The sequence below is a fragment of the Marmota marmota genome, unplaced genomic scaffold, assembly GCF_001458135.2.
Source record: "Marmota marmota marmota unplaced genomic scaffold, marMar, whole genome shotgun sequence".
Taxonomy (NCBI): Eukaryota; Metazoa; Chordata; class Mammalia; order Rodentia; family Sciuridae; genus Marmota; species Marmota marmota.
The window spans coordinates 45,744,091-45,762,048 of NW_025999990.1; the positions used below are offsets into that span (position 1 = coordinate 45,744,091).

The window sequence follows — 17,958 nt, forward strand, 5'->3', positions numbered from 1 at the left end:
ACTACAAGGATTCTTCACCATCATTTCATTTGGAATCTGAATCAAAGATTGGAAATGACTGACCAGACTGCTATGTGGCTTCCAGAGGTCTGTGACACACCCGAGTGTGACACTGACCGCACTAATAACAGTTGAGACTTGCTGCTTGCCTTACATATTTGCCACACGCACCCAACTCTATGCCTCCACATCCTCTGCCCCATCATTCCCTCCCCCTTTGCGTGCTTTTTTCATTACTAATCTCCTGTAAAAGCAAAACCAACACTTTGTTCTGCTTCCACTATGATTAAGCATATCACATTCTGTAGCAAGCAACTAAATAAAACTACTTTGCACTCTTAGGAAAATCTGAAAATAAAAGGGTCATTCTGCTTGGTTCCCCTCTCCAATATAAGAAACCCTAGAAAAGTTCAAGTGTACGTAGGCTCTCTAGAGTGATATCCCTGACTTTTGAAAACATGCTAATATCTGAATATTTGAATGATCTTTGTAAATATGATATCTGTGTGGGAAAGTTGCTTTTCCATCTCGCCATCAACAAACTGATGTAAACTTGCCAACATTGATGATTTTGCCTTCCTTTCCCTCTAAATACTTGTATTTTGAATGTGTTGGGCTTCTGGCTTCTTTAGAAAGAAGTCTGACACATTGTACTGATGGCAGATATAATTTTTCTCCTTTTTTTCTTTCTTTTTTTTAATTTTGAGAGAGTCCCATTTTATTTGTGTTTAAATTGATAAAAGTGTGTATATTTCAAAATATGTATATGCTCTGGAGTGGCAAAATTGAGCTAGTTAACATATACTTACCATTTTATGCTAACACTTATCTACACCCTTAGCATTTTTCAAGACTGTCATAGATTGCTAATTAGAGTCACCATGTTTTGTCCCCTAGATCTCTTGAGCTTATTCCTCCTGTCTAAAATGTTGTATCCTTTGAACAACATCTCTCAAATCCTTCCCCTAACCACCCCAGCCCCTGGTAACCACCACTGTATTCTCTCTGAATTTAACTTTTTAGATATTACATATGAGTGAGATTCTGCAGCATTTTTTATTCCGTTTTGTTTACATATCACTTTTTCTTTATCCATTCATCCATGGACACTTTGGCTGACTTCATTTTGTGGATTTTGTGAAGGGTGCTGCAATGAACCTGAGAGTACAGGTGTTTCTTTGACATACTATTTCATTTCTTTTGGGTACATACCCAGCAATATGATTTTGCTAGATTATTTTTTTAAATATATTTTAGGGGGCTGGGGATGTGGCTCAAGTGGTAGCATACTTGCCTAGCATGTGTGAGGCACTGGGTTTGATTCTCAGCACCACATACAAATAAAATAAAGATATTGTGTCCACCTAAAACTAAAAACTAAATATTAAATATATATATATATATTTAATATATATATTAGTTGTAGATGAACACAATATCTTTATTATTCATTTTTTTGACAATCATTTATTTATTGGACAGGACAAGGTCATTAAAAGAGAGAAAACATATTCAAAATGTGTTTAGCTTGGTGTTACAGGCATCGATGCTCACAACAAACAACACTACTCAATACATCATGGAAAGAGGCCACATATAACCAGGAAGATGCTGTCATGCCACTCAAAAATAAGCCATGATGCTTGGGAACAATTATTAAGGAGTTACAGAACATAATAGTCTCTAATTCACCAATCCGAATTTTCTGCCATTGGGCCATTAGCCCATAGTATTGGCTGATTCCCTGGTTATTGAGTCTTCCTGTATTCTAGAGAACTTTGGTGCGCACTTCTCACATTTCTGAATTGTCACTGAAATCATAGTCAACTGAAGGACCAACTAACTCTCATCACTATAGTTTTGAACTACTTTAGGCAATAATTAAGTATCTCATAGTAATGTAAATAAAATTCCATTTAATACATTTAGCACTGTTATAATGCACTCAAATCACATTTAGTCCTATTGTACATACTTTTTAAAAGACAGCAGAAATTCACTGGAATAAATTTTAAAAGAGATTTGGGGAGCTCACCTGGCCCGAGGTATATGAGGTGCTGACAAAGACAGACACCTGAAAAGTGCTATGTCAATTATTTGCCAAATTATTTGGCATCATTTTTAACAGGACTTTTCTGACTGGGCCAGCAAAGATAGATTTCAATGTCCATTCTACAAACTAGCCAAAATATTATAAGCAATAGTATACAATGAATGATTGGCTATTCAGCATAAGATTAAACTGAGCATAAGATCAACTGAGAAACCTGTGAGGTATCTGGCCCTCCCTCCTTAAATTCATTGATTTACCAGTCACTTTCTTTTCCTACAAGAAGAGTTTTCAAGATGAGAACAACTTTTTCATGCCAGAGAAAACCATTTTGGGGAAGCTAATCACAAAAGACTAGATATTGTATGAATTCATTTATATTAAATGATTAAAATAGGTATATGGAAAGTGGACTGGTGGTTGCCCAGGGATGGGGAGCACTGGGAAAAAATAGAAGATGTCTGCCAAAGGGTACAGGGTTACTTTTAGTGTGATTAAATGCCCTAAATTTGTCTGATCATGGGCACACAACTTTGTGAATATAAAAATCATGAAGTTACACCCTTTAAATGCGTGAATTACAAAGTATGTGAATCAAATGCCAACTACATTGTTACAAAAATTTTAAGAAAAGAAGACAGTCCCCAAAGAGAAGAAAACAAGAGGCTCTCCCAAAGCAGGCCATACCTGAGGAAATGGTAGACAAGCATTGTGTAAAGAGTTGTTTCCCACATGCTATTTTGACTTCATCACTTTAATCCCTTACTTCATATTTTTTAACACATTTCTAAATTATTTTAGGTTATCAGCAGATTTCTAACTTTGTCTCATTAGAGACCAAAGTCAGGGTACCACCGACTGAGCTGGTAAAACAAAATAAAATGACAATAAAAATCCCATGACAAAATAATCTCATCCTTTGGGGCTGTGCACAACCTGGCAGAATGTAAGAGCTGAGGTTTATTTCCAATGGAAAAAAATGCCATTAGCTATAAGGGCATCTTATGACTCTTGCCTAAAGCATATTTCCTTTTCGAACCTGCATACATTTATTCCCTTTACACCTATACAATTCAACAAAAAGTAATGTTTTTATAACTGTACAATTCAACAAAAGCAATGCTCTCTACCAAAAAATGCTGAGCTTCCTGCTCAAAGATCTAGCCAAATTTCCCTAAAGGTAAAATTACTATTTCTGAAAAAATCCAACTCTTTATCCATCTTCACCTTCAGCTCTATACAGTGAAGACTGAAAACTAAACTGGCTATAATTTCTTAAATGACTTTAATTTTCTAAAATATTTAATATATTAGTTCCAAATATTTAGAATATATTTAGCCCAATTTTTTTGAGTCTGCCTTTAGATTAATGAGAAGCTTCTTTTATTTTCACTTATTTAGTAAGAAATAACACAGACTTTGAATAAGTTAAACTGGCTAATGACAGGTAATCAGTTTTCCTCAATGATTATGATTGTTCCATAGAGGGATGATAATGAAATCACAAATGGTGTTTTTGGTCTATCTTCAACTAATACTACAAGTTAGGAAACATTTTTACAGCTAAATGAGGAGAACACAAGCAGCATTACAGCAAGTTAAACTTGTTAAGTGCATTTGTTATGACGGAATTTCTGACGCAAAAATTGCTCACTGCACAAAGAATCTCAGAGAAGTGATGAAACAAGACAACTGATGTTAGAAGGTATATAGGAATGGGGTGGGGGGGGAGAATCAAGGATAAATTAATATCAGGCAAGTATCTTGGGGAAAAAAGAGCCACTTTTGAGGGCACATAAGAAAAACTGAGACGTCACTATTTTGGTCTCATTAGGGAAGTCCATTTGATAAGAACTGAAGACCTTTTTCTATAATTCATGCTGCAAAATTCAGTAGTCACGCAGTATTTCCAAAAGGATTCCTAAAAACTAGTGCAAAAGAAATCTAAGAAAATAAATAAACATAAAAACCAACCTTTTTCAAGGAAATGTGTTCAAAACAGTGACTTTTACAAAAGATGCAAATTTGTTTTAAATGAAAATATATATGAAAGATTAAAGACTCATTTTGCAGATAACTTACACTCCATCTACGATTTTTTAACAGTGTACAAACAAGGGGTATAGATTTGTTTAATTAGGTCTGAAAGATCAATATAAATACTGATGGGGGGGAGTGTTTTATACCCCAAACTCCAAGATTCAGCTCTGTGTCCTGTCCTGCTATTATAATTTGTAAAAACCTTAGCGGCGCAGTGATTCGAGTTTTCGTAACTTCAATGATGTGTTAGAGGACAATGCCTCCTGGTTTGAAGAATTTGTTGTATCCGAAGGGGAATAGTTGTTGTATCCGAAGGCCGACCACGATGATTAAATACATAAAATGATGGGTGATTCCTTAAGGTATCAATTGTCTTATTTTTTAGTTCTGAAGTGGCATCCATGTCTTTAAACTCCCCTGCAATATGAACTATACCATAACAGGTAACTGCAAAGGCCAGAAGTGTCTGAAGAACTACATCTATTGGCAGTGATTCATCTTCTTTTTCTGTTAATCGCATATAAGAACCATCTCAGTGTAGATCTCGGTGGAACCGCTGGTTATCGGTGATGAGTTCTGCTTCCTCACACGTTGACGTTTGAACATTAGCGAAGCATGTCAAGGCAAGCATATAAAGCAGGGCTTATTTGAAAAGGGGTAACATAGATTTCTCCCTAGAGGGAGAAGGGGGCCATATCTGGTATCCTGGTATCCCCTTATCATTCATTTTTATGTGGTGCGGAGGATCAATCCCAAAGCCTCACACCTGCGGAGGCAAGCACTCTGCCACTGAGCTACAGCCCCAGCACTTCTAGATCAATTTTTTTTTTTTTTTTGGTGCAGGAGTTTTCATTTTTTAATCTGTTGCTTTTTGTTATGTTGTGTTGTGTTTCAAGATGGGGTTTTGCTAGCTTGCCCAGGCTGGCCTCAAATTCAAGATCCTCCCTCCTCATCATCCCAAGTAACTGTGACTTCAGATGCATACCACCACACCCGACTATCTGTCGCTTTAAAAATATTTTTTTATTATATTACTCAGCATTAAAAGAGAATAAATTATGGCATTTGCAGGTAAATGGATGGAGTTGGAGAATATATCATGCTAAGCGAAGTAAGCCTATCCTGAAAAATCAAAGGCCAAATGTTCTCTCTGATAAATGGATAGTGATCCATAAGGGAGGCAGTGGGAAGAATGGAGGAACTTTGATTGGGCAAAGGGGAGGGAGGGAAGAGGGGTCTGGGGGGCAGGAAAGATGGTGGAATGAGATGGACATCATTACCCTAAGTACATGTATGATTGCACATACGGTGTGACTCTACATTGTGTACAACCAGAGAAAGGAAAAGTTGTGCTGCGTTTGTGTACAATGAATCAAAATGCATTCTGCTGTCATATTTACCTAATTAGAATAAATAAATGGATTTTTAAAATATTTTTTATTAAGATATAATTCATATACCATAAATCTTACCCATTTATCCTTGTGTGGTGGCCCATGCCTATAATACTAGCTACTCTTAAGGCTGAGGCAGGAAGATCACAAATTGGAGGCCAACCTGGGCAGCTTAGTGAGAACCTATCTTAAAATTTAAAATTTAGAAAAAAAGTGGGGGCATCTGGGGATGTAGCTCAGTGGTAGAGCACTTCCCTGGTGTGCGTAAAGCCCCAGGTTCAAACTCCAGTACAAAAACAAACAAAACGCTCACACGTTTACTATGAACAATTGAATAGATTTTGGTATATTCACAGAATTCCGCAACCATCACCACAATCTAATTTTAGAAATTTTTTTTTTAATATTTATTTTTCATTTTTCGGCGGACACAACATCTTCGTTTGTATGTGGTGCTGAGGATCGAACCCGGGCCTCACGCATGCCAGGCGAGCGCGCTACCGCTTGAGCCACATCCCCAGCCCAATTTTAGAAATTTTTATCACCCCCTCCTAAAGCCCATATTCTTCATAGGTCAACCAGAATCTTTTGCCTGGGTTTCTGTAACAGCCCCCAATAGGTCATTAGCTGATCTAAAAATACCCATCCTAGGTCAAACATCTTTAATAGCATTTTATTCCACTGTTGTCCTGATTAAGTACAAAATCTTTAAGGTGACTCCAGTGCCTTTTGGAATCTGACCCCTTTTAAAATTCAAGGATAAATAGTATTTTAGAATCAGGACTCATTTTTTTGCCAGGGAGGGGGCAGGTATCAGGGATTGAACTCAGGGGCACTTGACCATTGAACAACATCCCTAGCCCTATTTTGTATTTTATTTAGAGACAGGGTCTCACTGAGTTGTTTAGCACCTCACTTACTGCTGAGGCTGACTTTGAACTGGCGATCCTCCTGGCTCAGCCTCCCAAGCCACTGGGATTACAGGTATGCACCATCTGGTCTGGATAGAATCAGGACTCCTGATCTGGGAACAATAATGGACTTCAGGAAATCAATAAACCCCATGAAAGTGCATGCAAAAGTTGATAATTGCATAGGGGCTGGGGTTGTGGCTCAGTGGTAGAGCACTTGCCTAGTTTGTGTGAGGCACTGGGTTCAATTCTCAGCACCACATATAACTGAATGGATAAAAAAAGGGTCCATCAATATCTAAAAATATATATTTTTTTAAAAAAGGTTGATATGTGCATAGACTTGCCCCCTGGAAAGATGATAAATTAGATTATCTAAGGTTCAGAATATCTAGAACAAATTAAGTTTATATAGTTTTCCTTATTATTATACACTTTTGCATTATTTTAATTTTTACCATACACATAGAATAGAAAACACAATAATACTTTGCAGGTATCAGGTTTCTGAAGGTCATTCTGCCCCAGGGATGGAGTGGAGATCAAGTGGGGAGAGGAAGCACAGGTATCAATGGATGTGTAACTGATGTGATTCTGCAATCTGTATTTGGGGTAAAAATGGGAGCTCATAACCCACTTGAATCAAAGTGTGAAATATGATATATCAAGAATTATGTAATGTTTTGAACAGCCAACAATAAAAAATTAAAAAAAAAATAATAAAATAAAACTAAATTGGATAAAGACGAAAAAAAATAAATAAACTGATTTACAAATAAAAAAAAAAAGAAATTCTTATTTGCAAGAAGAATGTCTACATTGATCCCAGTTAGTTAAACTAAGGATATGTTGAGGTGGTAATAGATGAGAAAAGAACTAGGAAGAGCCAAGGAAAGGGGAGAGAGAAGCCTGTGAAGGGAGGTTCAGAATGTCAATCTTGTCAATTCCACAGTGAGATTAGAAATGAGAAGGGGGGGGGGGTCTCTGGTCCTTTTTTCCTGGGCCACTTGCTGGAGGTAGAGAGGCACTTTTTCTTGTTTATATTTGAAGCCTCAGTGCTTGGTCCACAATAGACATATAACTTGGAACAAGAACTAAATTAATTAGTGAATAAAGAATAAATATTTCTAGCTCTTTGTGGTGGCTGCATGAGGGCAGAGCCAGAGCCAGAGCTGCGTCGGCGAGAATCATGGCCGGACAAGCATTTAGAAAGTTTCTTCCACTTTTTGACCAAGTATTGGTCGAAAGGAGTGCAGGGGAAACTGTAACCAAAGGAGGCATTATGCTTCCAGAAAAAATTCAAGGAAAAGTATTGCAAGGTACAGTAGTAGCTGCAGGATCGGGCTCTAAAGGAAAGGGTGGAGAGATTCAGCCAGTCAGTGTGAAAGTTGGAGGCATCAAAGTAGTTCTAGATGACAAGGATTATTTCTTATTCAGAGATAGTGACATTCTTGGAAAATATGTATACTGAAACAAATCATTGTTGAAATGGCATCCTATGAAGCTACCCAGTCCACTGAAGATCTGAAATCTTTCATCATGTAAATAATTTCCATGTGTCTTTTATAATAAACTGATGATAACCTAATAACATCCACTGTCTCAAAAATTTATTTTCTCTGTACTGTGTAAATATTTCCAAATAAAATATGTAATGAATGGTTAAAAAATCAATAAACCCCATGAAAGTGCATGAAAAAAAGTGCATCTAATACGGTCTCACAGCTTTTTTGTTTGTTTGTTTCTGTGCCTGTTTTATTCATTTCTCTTACAACTTGTGCTCAGCATTTGTTGAATTCTCCTTAGTTGCATAGTTAAACAGAGGTTAGGGTTAGCACTTAGAAACACAAGTCCTTACTCCTAATTCAGTTTTCTTGTCCCTAACACCACATTGCCTCTTTTTATTTTATTTTTATTTTTAGTTGTAGATGGATACACTACCTTTATTTTATTTATTCATTTTTATGTGGTGCTGAGGGTTGAACCCAGTGCCTCATATGTGCAAGGCAAGTGCTCTACCACTGAGCTACAGCCTCAGCCCCACCACATTGCCTCTTTAATGTTATGCAAACAAAAAATCTTATAACATGCCCCTCCTTTGCATGCTTCATCTCTGGACTCACAAACTACATTTCTTTTATAATATTTGGTTCCATTTCATTTTAGCCACACTTCTTATGGGCAAGTTCCATATTATTGTCCAGTGATGAGTTTCAAATATTCAAGCCCATCATCCTTGTATTTTAGCTGACAATAGCTCTTTTATTTAAAATAGCACAAAGAATGTTTATGTTCCAATCCACCACAGTACTTAATCTGTTAATAGATGCCATCTGAAGAAGTCGGTGTATTTACTAACATATTACTTTGCCTTTATCTTCTAATTGAATAAAACAAGTTTTATTAAAACTGAAATTCTCAGAGAAAATAGTTAATTAATTTTGCCCAAATTTCAAACAATATTAACACTTATTAAAATTTATTTTAAATTTGATTTATGGCTCTTGCCAGACTGATAATTTTTCAAAACAGTGACACATCCTAATGTATCTTGGAAAGTATGTATACTGAAACAAATCACTGTTGAAATGGCATGAATTTCAAGGGAAGTTGAGCATTTGTTACTATTGTACATAGAAGTCACAATATACATAGAAGTCACAGAAAACTGAATGGGAAAATGGCTCAGTTTGAAATAAGTGCCTCACTCGATGATTATTACAGCATTCACAGTAGGAATATTAGTTATTAGTGGATAATTAGAGTTTTCAGATGCAAGGAAAATAACACCACCTCCAGCTTTCTTGTTTCTTTCCTTCCTTCTTGCTTGCTTTCTTTCTTCACTTTCCTTTCTTTCTTTTGCAGTACTGGGGATTGAACTCAGAGGCACTTTACAACTAAGATAAACCTCCAGCACCCCCTTTAAAAAAATTTTTATTTGAGAAAAGGTCATGCTGTGTTTCCCAGTCTGACCTTGAACTTGAAATTCTCCTGCTTCAGCCTCCAGAGTAGCTGAGACTCTAGGCATGTACTGACAGAACTCTGGCTCTTTCAAAAGCAGAAACATTGTTTTTGGATAGCAAACTGGGAGCTTGTGGATTTATTGGGAGTTTGGTCAATCTGAATTAAAAGCCCCATCGCCATTAGAATTACCTATCATCATGAACTTGTTCTATGAGGACACCACTACCATCTCCCCCCTGCACAGCTGTCCCCTTCACCCTGGGGTAAGGGTGTCTCTGTTGTTTTATAAATGGGAGGCTCCCTCCATTGCCCCATGAGTCTTTGATTGAGCTGTGACCACATGCATGCATCTCAGATGCAAAACCCACTGGAAAAAGAAGAGTCTCATTTTCAGCCACACTTTCAGAGGGAGCTAAGTTCTGTTCGCCACTTAGAGTTATGTGATGGAGGATCCCCCAAATGTAGGAAGGGATGGAGATGTTCAGTATAAAAATATGCAAGTATGCACAATACTTCCTCAAGAGCCACAAGTTTGGGAGGTTGGCATAAACGCTTTCTTTTCACACACACCCACAGTCTGTCCATTAATACATATGTCAGTTTCACCTTAAAAAATATATCCAGCTCCACCACTACCACCCTAGATCAAGTATTCCTATCTCTTGCCTGGTTATTGAATCAGCTTCCTAAGCAGTCAGCTACCTTCTGCATTTGGCCCCTTACAGTCTGGGCCCCTTATAGTCTGCTTTCAACACACAAAAAAGGAGGAGTTCTCCTCCACCCCACCCCTATGGTATGGGGGATTGAACTCAGGGGTGCTCTACCACTAAGCTATATCCCAAGTACTTTTTATTTTGAGACACGGTCTCATGAAGTTGCCCAGGCTGGTCTTGAACTTTTGATCCTCCTGCTTCAGTATCCCAAGTAGCCAGGATTACAGAAGTCCATCACGGCACCTGACTCAGAGGAGTTCTTTTTGAAAATATTTCATGACATATCACACATCTGCTCTAAGTCCTCCAATCCTTCCCATTTCATTCAGGGTCATCACCATGATCTTCCTTTTCCATTATTCCTCCTCTCCTCAACTGATCTCCATCTGATCTCGACCAATACTGCTATTATTTTCATGACACCAAACACGCTCGGAACTCAGGATCTTTGTAGTTTTCACCTCTGCTGGGAGAACAAGTCTCCTAGATCATTACACAACTTGTTCCTTCACAGGCAGGCATGACGTGCACACCTGCAATCAATCCTGGTGATATGGGAGGCTGAAGCAGGAGAATTGCAAGCTCAAGGCCAGCCTCAGAAACTTAGCGAGGCCCTAATCAACTTGGTGAGACTCTGCCTCAAAATAAAAAATAAAAAGAGCTGGGGATGTGGCTCAGTGGTAAAGCATGCCTGGATTCATAAACAAAACAAAAATCCTGTTCCTTCACTTCCTTCAGCTCTCTGCTGAAATTCACCTTATTGGAGAGAACTTCTCTGACTCAATATTTGTTTATTTATTTATTTATTAGTACTGGGAACTGAACCCAGAGTCACTTTTCTCCTGTGTTACAACCCCAGCCATTTTTAGGTTTTTATTTTGAGACAAGGTCTCACTCAATTGTTTAGGCTGGCTTTGAACTCTGATCCTCCTGTCTCAGTTTCCCAAGTTGCTGGGATTACAGTTATGAGCCACTATGCCCAGCATCTGACCCTATATAAAACTGTGACCCTCCAGAACTTATCACTCTCCACCCTTTATTTTTCTCCATAATATATTGCTCACTATTTGACATTCTGTGTATTTAACTGTTAAATTGTTTGTCTCACCCTATAGAATGTGAGCACCATGAAGACAGGGATTTGATTTGTATCCTCAATTTCTTCTTAGAAGTTTGCTGAATGAATAGATGGTGACAGACTTTTTATAACTGTCCCTTTCCATTTAAATAAAGTATAAAGTGTGTATAACACAGTGTCCCTTCTTTACACCAGTGCTAGAGTTTTACTTTTAGAACAGATGTTGTTAGGCTACTCATTCATATAATTTTCTTATAGTTTCTGACTGCCAATAGCCAGGTTTCTCAATTTGGGGCATGAGCAGGTAACTAAGTCACAGGATAGAACATTTCAGAGAGTTCTAGTCCAGAGGGCCAATTTTACTTTTAGGATTTGTGGTGAAGGGAGAAGTTTCCCATTTTGTTATTTCTCTTCAAAAGTTTCACCACATGTATATGTGCATGCAAACAAGATCAGCAGAATCATGCTTTACCATTTAGTTCAGATGGGTGAAAACCCAGGGAGGGTTAGGAGACTGGTCTAATAGTGCTGTAACTGAAACAGAATTCACAGGCTAATTATGAACACTATGAAAATATCAAGGAGTATGGGATCTGATAATGAGCTTGATGTGGAAACAAAGAGCAGCTTTCCAGCCACAGCTAAGTGTTTGCAATGCCAGTAGTGACACCAGTCAATTTAAAAACCTTATGATGTATACTCAATCCTTTATTAAACCATAGGTTTTACTACTGTGGAAATGCAATTGATCACAGTCCCAGGTGTCTCATATTTGAGAACACTGTTAAGCAAAAAGAGAAGGAAATTATCAGTTGTGTTAGTTTTCTGTTGTTTGTGACAAAATGGCCAAGGAACCCAATTTAAAGGAGAAAAGATTTATTTTGGCTCATGTTTCAGAAGTTTCAGCCCATGGTCTCTTGACCCTATTGCTTTTGGACCTGTGGTGATGCAGTGAACATGTGTGGTGGAGGAAAACTGCTCACCTCATGGCAGCCAGGAAGCAAAGAGAAAGAGTGTGAGGAAAGGGCTGGGGTCCAAGGATCTACTTTAAGGACTTACCCCCAATAACCTAACTTCCTTCCTCTAGTCACCACCTCCTACAGGTTCCAACACCTCCTAATAGTTGATCAACTGTGAACCAAACATTTAACATATGAGCCTTTGAGGGACATGTAAGACATAAAATATATCCAGGCCAGGTGGCACACAATTTTAATCCTAGCAACTCAGGAAGCTGAGGCAGGGGGATGCAAAGTTCAAGGCCAGCCTCAGCAACTTAGGAAGGACCTAAGTAACTTAGCAAGATGCTATCTCACAATAAAAAATAAAAAGGGCTGGGGGTGTAGCTCAGTGGTAGGACATCTCTGGGTTCAATCCCATTGTGAAAACAAACAAAAAGATCTAAGGAAAAGATACAAACCATAACAGTATTCAAGAAGCACTTAAAAACCAACTGCATAACACTTCTAAAGAAGAATAAGTTGAGGTAGTTTGTTTCTTTGCATGTTAAAGCATAATAGAGCTAGACTAGCTAATGTGGTATAAAATTATCAGGAAGGGAAAAATAAAAACAAAACCAAAAACCAGTGGAACAACTAGAAAGCCCAGGAACAGAGAAATATGCACTTATGGTAACTTAGTATGTGATACAATTTACATTAGGATATAGCAGGGAGAAGATGGACTGACTATTCAATAATCATACTCAGACATTTAATCATTCATTTAAAAATAAAGTTGGATTCATTTTTAGTATCATACATAAAAATCAACTTCACACAAATTAAGAACTTTAAAATTTTAAAATTGAAAAAATGTTTAATGTAGTCCTGGGGATTGAACCCAGGGTCTCATATATGTTAATTATGTACTCTGCAACTGAGCTATATCCCTAGCCCTCAAAATGGAAAAGAATTTGCTGGACACAGAGGATGCACACTTGTAATGCCAGCTACCCAGGAGGCTGAGGCATGAATATCACAAGTTCAAGGCCAGCCTCAGCAATTTAATGAGACCCTGTCTCAAAATGAAAAATAGAAAGTGCTGGGGATGTAGTTCAGTGGTAGAGCACCCACGGGTTCAATCCCTTGTACCAGAAAAGAAAGAAGGAAAGAAAAGGAGAGAGACAACCAAGGGGCGGGTTAAGAATATTTGAGAATACTTTGCTAGTACAGAAATTCTTTAAAAGAGAACAAAAAGCACAAATCATAATGGAAACAATTTGACAAATTTGACCATATTAATATCAAGAACTACTATTTATTAAAAGTTCTCATAAAGGGAAACTACAAATCACAAACTAATAAAAATGTTATAAAGATGCATAATCAACAAAATATTAGCATCCACAATATAGAAAGAGAACTCGTAAAAATCAGTAAGAAAAGTCAAATGATTCCATTGAAAAATAGACACAGGCCATGCACAGGCATTTCATAGAAGAGGAAACACAAGAAGAAAATAAGCATATGAAAAGATGCTCAATCTCATTTTTGATGAGGGACATGCAAATTACAATCATGCTGAAACACTATTCATATCTACTAGACTGACAAAAATATTACGAAGTAAAACACTCTTAAGCATTGACAAGGAAATGGAAAAGTAACTCCTCCGTAGTGCTAGAAAAATAATTTGTTATTATGTAGTAAATTTATAAATAGGCATCCTCCATGACACTTGATATATAGCTTACATAATACACCCATTGCAAAAGACCATTGGGATACAACACACAAATATTCAATGAAGTCTTATTTTTAAAAAACCAAAAATAGGTTGGGAGTATAGCTCAGTAGTAAATCACTTGCCTAATGTGTGTGTGGCCATGGGTTCAAGTCCCATTGCTGAAACAAAACAAAACAAACCAGAAACAAAATGTTCATTAATGGGAGAATGAGAAAATTGTGATATACTCCTATCAAGAAGCATGTTTTGCAGTAAAAATAATTATTAAAAAGAATGAACTAGGGATGGGGTTGTGGCTCAGTGGAAGAATGCTTGCCTCACACATGTGAGGCATTGCGTTCAATCCTCAGCATCACATAAAAATAAATAAACAAAATAAAGATATTGCATCCATCTGTAACTAAAAAATATTTTTAAAAAATGAACTATAGCTACATGCATCAATGTGATTGAATTTCACAAATATGTTGAGCAAACATAGCAGGTGCAGAAGAATGTATGCATGTATATAAAGTTCAAAAACTTTCAAAAACTACATAATCTATTATAAAAGAAGGAAAACTGAAAACAAATACCTTCAAATTTCAGAATAGAGATTACCTTGGTAGTGGTTAGATGTCATTTTAGGAGGGGCATTGCTGTATTTCTTGAGTGGTGGCTACACATCTTTGTAATTTAATGGATAATTAGACTATGTATACTCTTGTATGAATGAAATATTTCATTAAATAAATATAAAAATGTAAAAATAGACTAAACAAGAAAATGTAAAGTTTTGGTAGAGGTCTGGCAATTGAAGAATTCAATAAGTTCTAGTATCATCTTTTTAAACATTTATTTTTTAGTTATAGGGGGACACAATATCTTTATTTTATTTTTATATAGTGCTGAGGATCAAACCCAGTGCCTCATGCATATTAGGTGAGCACTCTACCTTTGAGCCACAACCCCAGTCCTCTAGTATCACTTTTCACATATGAAAAAAAAAAAAAATTCAGGATGGGGATGTAGCTCAGTGGGAGAGAATGTACCTAGTGTGTCTGAGGCTCACCAACTCTCCATCTCAATTCAAGAAAACAGTATACCCTATGCTTTCTTGTCCCAGACTTTGTCATACTATTACTTTGGTGTTCCCAAATAATCATGCCCTTTGTGTTCCTGTCTTTGAGTAGTCCCTATTGCTTCACTCTGAGATGGCCCCATGGCCTGCCATATTTTTTTTTAATATTTATTTTTTAGTTGTAGTTGGACACAATACCTTTATTTTTAAATTTATTTTTATGTGGTGCTGAGGATCAAACCCAGGCCGTAGCACGTGCTAGGGAAGCGCTCTACTGCTGAGCCACAACCCAGTGACCCCATGACCTGCTTTTAACAGTAGAAGTGTGAAAGTCATTAGGTGTTTTGTTTTAGGCTACTAGGTTTAGAGATAGTTTGTTATACAGCAATTCAAAACTGAAAGAAGGCTGCCAGTAGAAAAGATGTATCCTGCTGGGAACATTTTTTTTTTTTTTCTCCCAAAGCCTAAGCCTCCAGGCAATTGCAGAGGGCTTGGGAGAGAAAATGAAAAAGAGAAAAGGTTTATAGATATTTATAGGGTGCCTAAAAGAAAGAGGAAAGGAGGGACTGGGACATAATTCAGTGGTAGAGCACATGCTTAGTATATGTGAAGACCTGGGTTCCAGTCCCAGAATCAAGGGGGGCAGGGAAGGAAAGGAGAAAGATTTTATCTAGATGATAGAGAGAGAGAGAGAGAGAGAGAGAGAGAGAGAGGGAGAGATTCCCTATAGATAGGAAGGAAGAGATGGTCCTTCCCCCTCAAAGAGTTCTATAGTACATCCTGGCAGATGAGATTTAAAAAAAATCTTGCAGCCGGGCACAGTGGTGCATGCCTTTAATCCCAGCAGTTATAGAGGCTGAGACAGGAGAATCTCAGTTCAAAGCCAGCCTCAGCAATGTCAAGGTGCTAAGCAACTCAGTTAGACCCTGCCTCTAAATAAAATACAAAATAGGGCTGGGGATGTGGCTCAGTGGTAGAGTGCCCCTGAGTTTAATCCTGGTACCAAAAGGGGGGAAAAAAAAAAGAAAAAAAAAACTTGCAAGTGATTAATAGGAAGACTCCAGATCTCAAGAGGACAAGTAGATATGAATGAACCTATCCCAATAGCCCCCACCCAGAGCATGAGACTTGTTAAAACTGTAACAGAAGAAATTCCAAAATGTTCTTTACCAGGTCAGAAGATTGGAGAGTCACAGGTTATATCACAGAAAGTATTTTAGTTGGAAGTGACTGTAGTCATGTGCCACTAGGATTGTTCTTACCTTTCCAGAAAGAATTCGAAAAAATAAAATAGAAAAAAAAAAGATATTTTTAAAATCAATTTTCTTTTTCTTTTTTGAAATGAGGTCTGGCTATGTTGACTTTGCACTTCTGAGCTCAAAGGATCCTCCTCAGCATCAGAACAGCATTCATTTCTAGGTATTTTTATTTGAGGGGATGCTGTGATTTGAACGTTTGAATATTCATCCCTTCTGATGCTGGAATTTAACCCCTATTGTGAGGCATTAAAAAGGAGAGGGTAAAGGGGGAAGAGAGTAGAGGGGGAAGACTCATTCGACTCTTTCCACTACAGCTTGAACAAGAGACAACAATTCTTTGTCCAGGATCAACATCTCTGGCAAAGCATCTTGGTTTCTCAGCAGCATCTCTTTGATTTGCTGTCATCAGATCCATTGTCAGATAAAGATTTTCTTTTTGTACCATCTTTTTAGGATTAAGAAATGTTTCAAGGGCTGGGTTTGTGGCTCAGTGGCAGAGCGGCTTGCCTAGCATTTGAGAGGCCCTGGGTTCAAGACAAGCTTCAGTGGAGGAGGAGGTGGCTTTAATTAACTCTGAACAATCTAAAATTTTCTTCAGGTTTTTAATTATCGCCAGCATTTCTAAATTTCCTCATTCTACCTTCCCATTCACCCCACCTCGGTCCAGTAGTTTGTCCACTACAAAATCTATAGGCTATTCTTTTATTATTATTAATTAGTTTGTAGTTGTAGATGGACAGAATGCCTTTATTTTATGTATTTTTATGTGGTGCTAGGGATGAACCCAGTGTCTCACATATGTAGGCAAGCGCTCGGCCACTGAGCTACAGCCCCAGACTAGGCTATTCCAATTGCATATTCTACCTGTAATATCTTATTAAGTCTAATCAATTATATTTTCCCACCTTGGAACATCTTCATATCAACAACCCAACATGTTTATAACATGTACTAACTTCATCAGTAGGTCTCTAAGATAATATGGTTTTGGCAATCCTAATAAAACTGAAATATTATCCAAAGTTTTGGAAATCTGTACAAGCCCTAATCTGCTACTTTGGGCTTCGTGAATCTTACCTGTCACTCTCCAAGTCCAAAATATACAATAAATATGCTTAAGTATTGGGGAATAAATCCAGTCCTCCAAGGACTTTTTTTTTTTACTGAGTTAGGGCACTACATACTCGCTATCAGTATAATTAATGAAATACGCTCCCCAAAGACGTTAATGGCTTTTACTGAAGTGTGCTGCACAGTAAGCATTTTATGAACACCTAATTGAATCCCAGGAACTCAGGCGTGGGTTCCACTTATAGTGGAGGCAACATGGCGGCGGTGGGCAGGTGCGTGTAGTGGGAAGGTTCGGACGCTGGGGACACTCGGCCAGGAACGCTGGCCACGGCCCCGGACACCCTGAGGGCGCCGCGATGAGTCACGTGACATCACATAACCTCGATTCTTTCTCCTAAGGCCCGCTTTGTCTCAAGAGTCCCTCAGTAGAGTCCACTAGAACTATATGGGAATGAGGCGAGAAAAGCAGCGCCAGGTCTCCTGGCGGTAGTTTTCTTCGCGTGGGGACCTGTTCCACCCCGCGAAGCCGGCGGGCTTGAGGCTTCCCGCCGCCGCATCCACGCGCCCCAGCCGCAGAGTGCGGTCGCAGCTCCAGGAGCGCCGGCGCGGTCCAGCTGGAGCCCGAGGCCTAATGACGAGGCTGGGAGGCACCAGGACCCTCCGGTCCTGGAAAATACAGGTTCTCGGGAGACAGTCCCGGGGCCAGATCTCCCGCCTCAGTTTTTGAGAA

The 17,958-nt window shown here is 38.2% G+C and overlaps 2 protein-coding genes across 2 annotated transcripts; one reads left to right on the forward strand and one right to left on the reverse strand.

Annotated features, from left to right (window-relative positions):
• Window positions 1–3,803: 3,803 nt before the first annotated feature.
• LOC107139350 (ER membrane protein complex subunit 5-like) lies at window positions 3,804–5,566 on the reverse strand. Its single transcript, XM_048806595.1, has 2 exons — window positions 5,563–5,566; window positions 3,804–4,621 (listed from the first exon to the last, which is right to left on the reverse strand). Exons 1-2 carry the CDS (start codon window positions 5,564–5,566, stop codon window positions 4,326–4,328), a joined length of 300 nt encoding a protein of 99 aa, XP_048662552.1. The 3' UTR covers window positions 3,804–4,325.
• Window positions 5,567–7,584: 2,018 nt separating this feature from the next.
• On the forward strand, window positions 7,585–7,866 carry LOC107139419 (10 kDa heat shock protein, mitochondrial-like). The gene has a single exon (XM_048806596.1). The coding sequence runs from the start codon at window positions 7,585–7,587 to the stop codon at window positions 7,864–7,866; it is 282 nt and encodes a 93-aa protein (XP_048662553.1).
• Window positions 7,867–17,958: the final 10,092 nt, after the last annotated feature.

Coding starts and splice junctions, on each gene's coding strand:
- LOC107139419 (XM_048806596.1), top strand. CDS start 7,585: ATGGCCGGACAAGCATTTAGAAAGTTTCTTCCACTTTTTGACCAAGTA.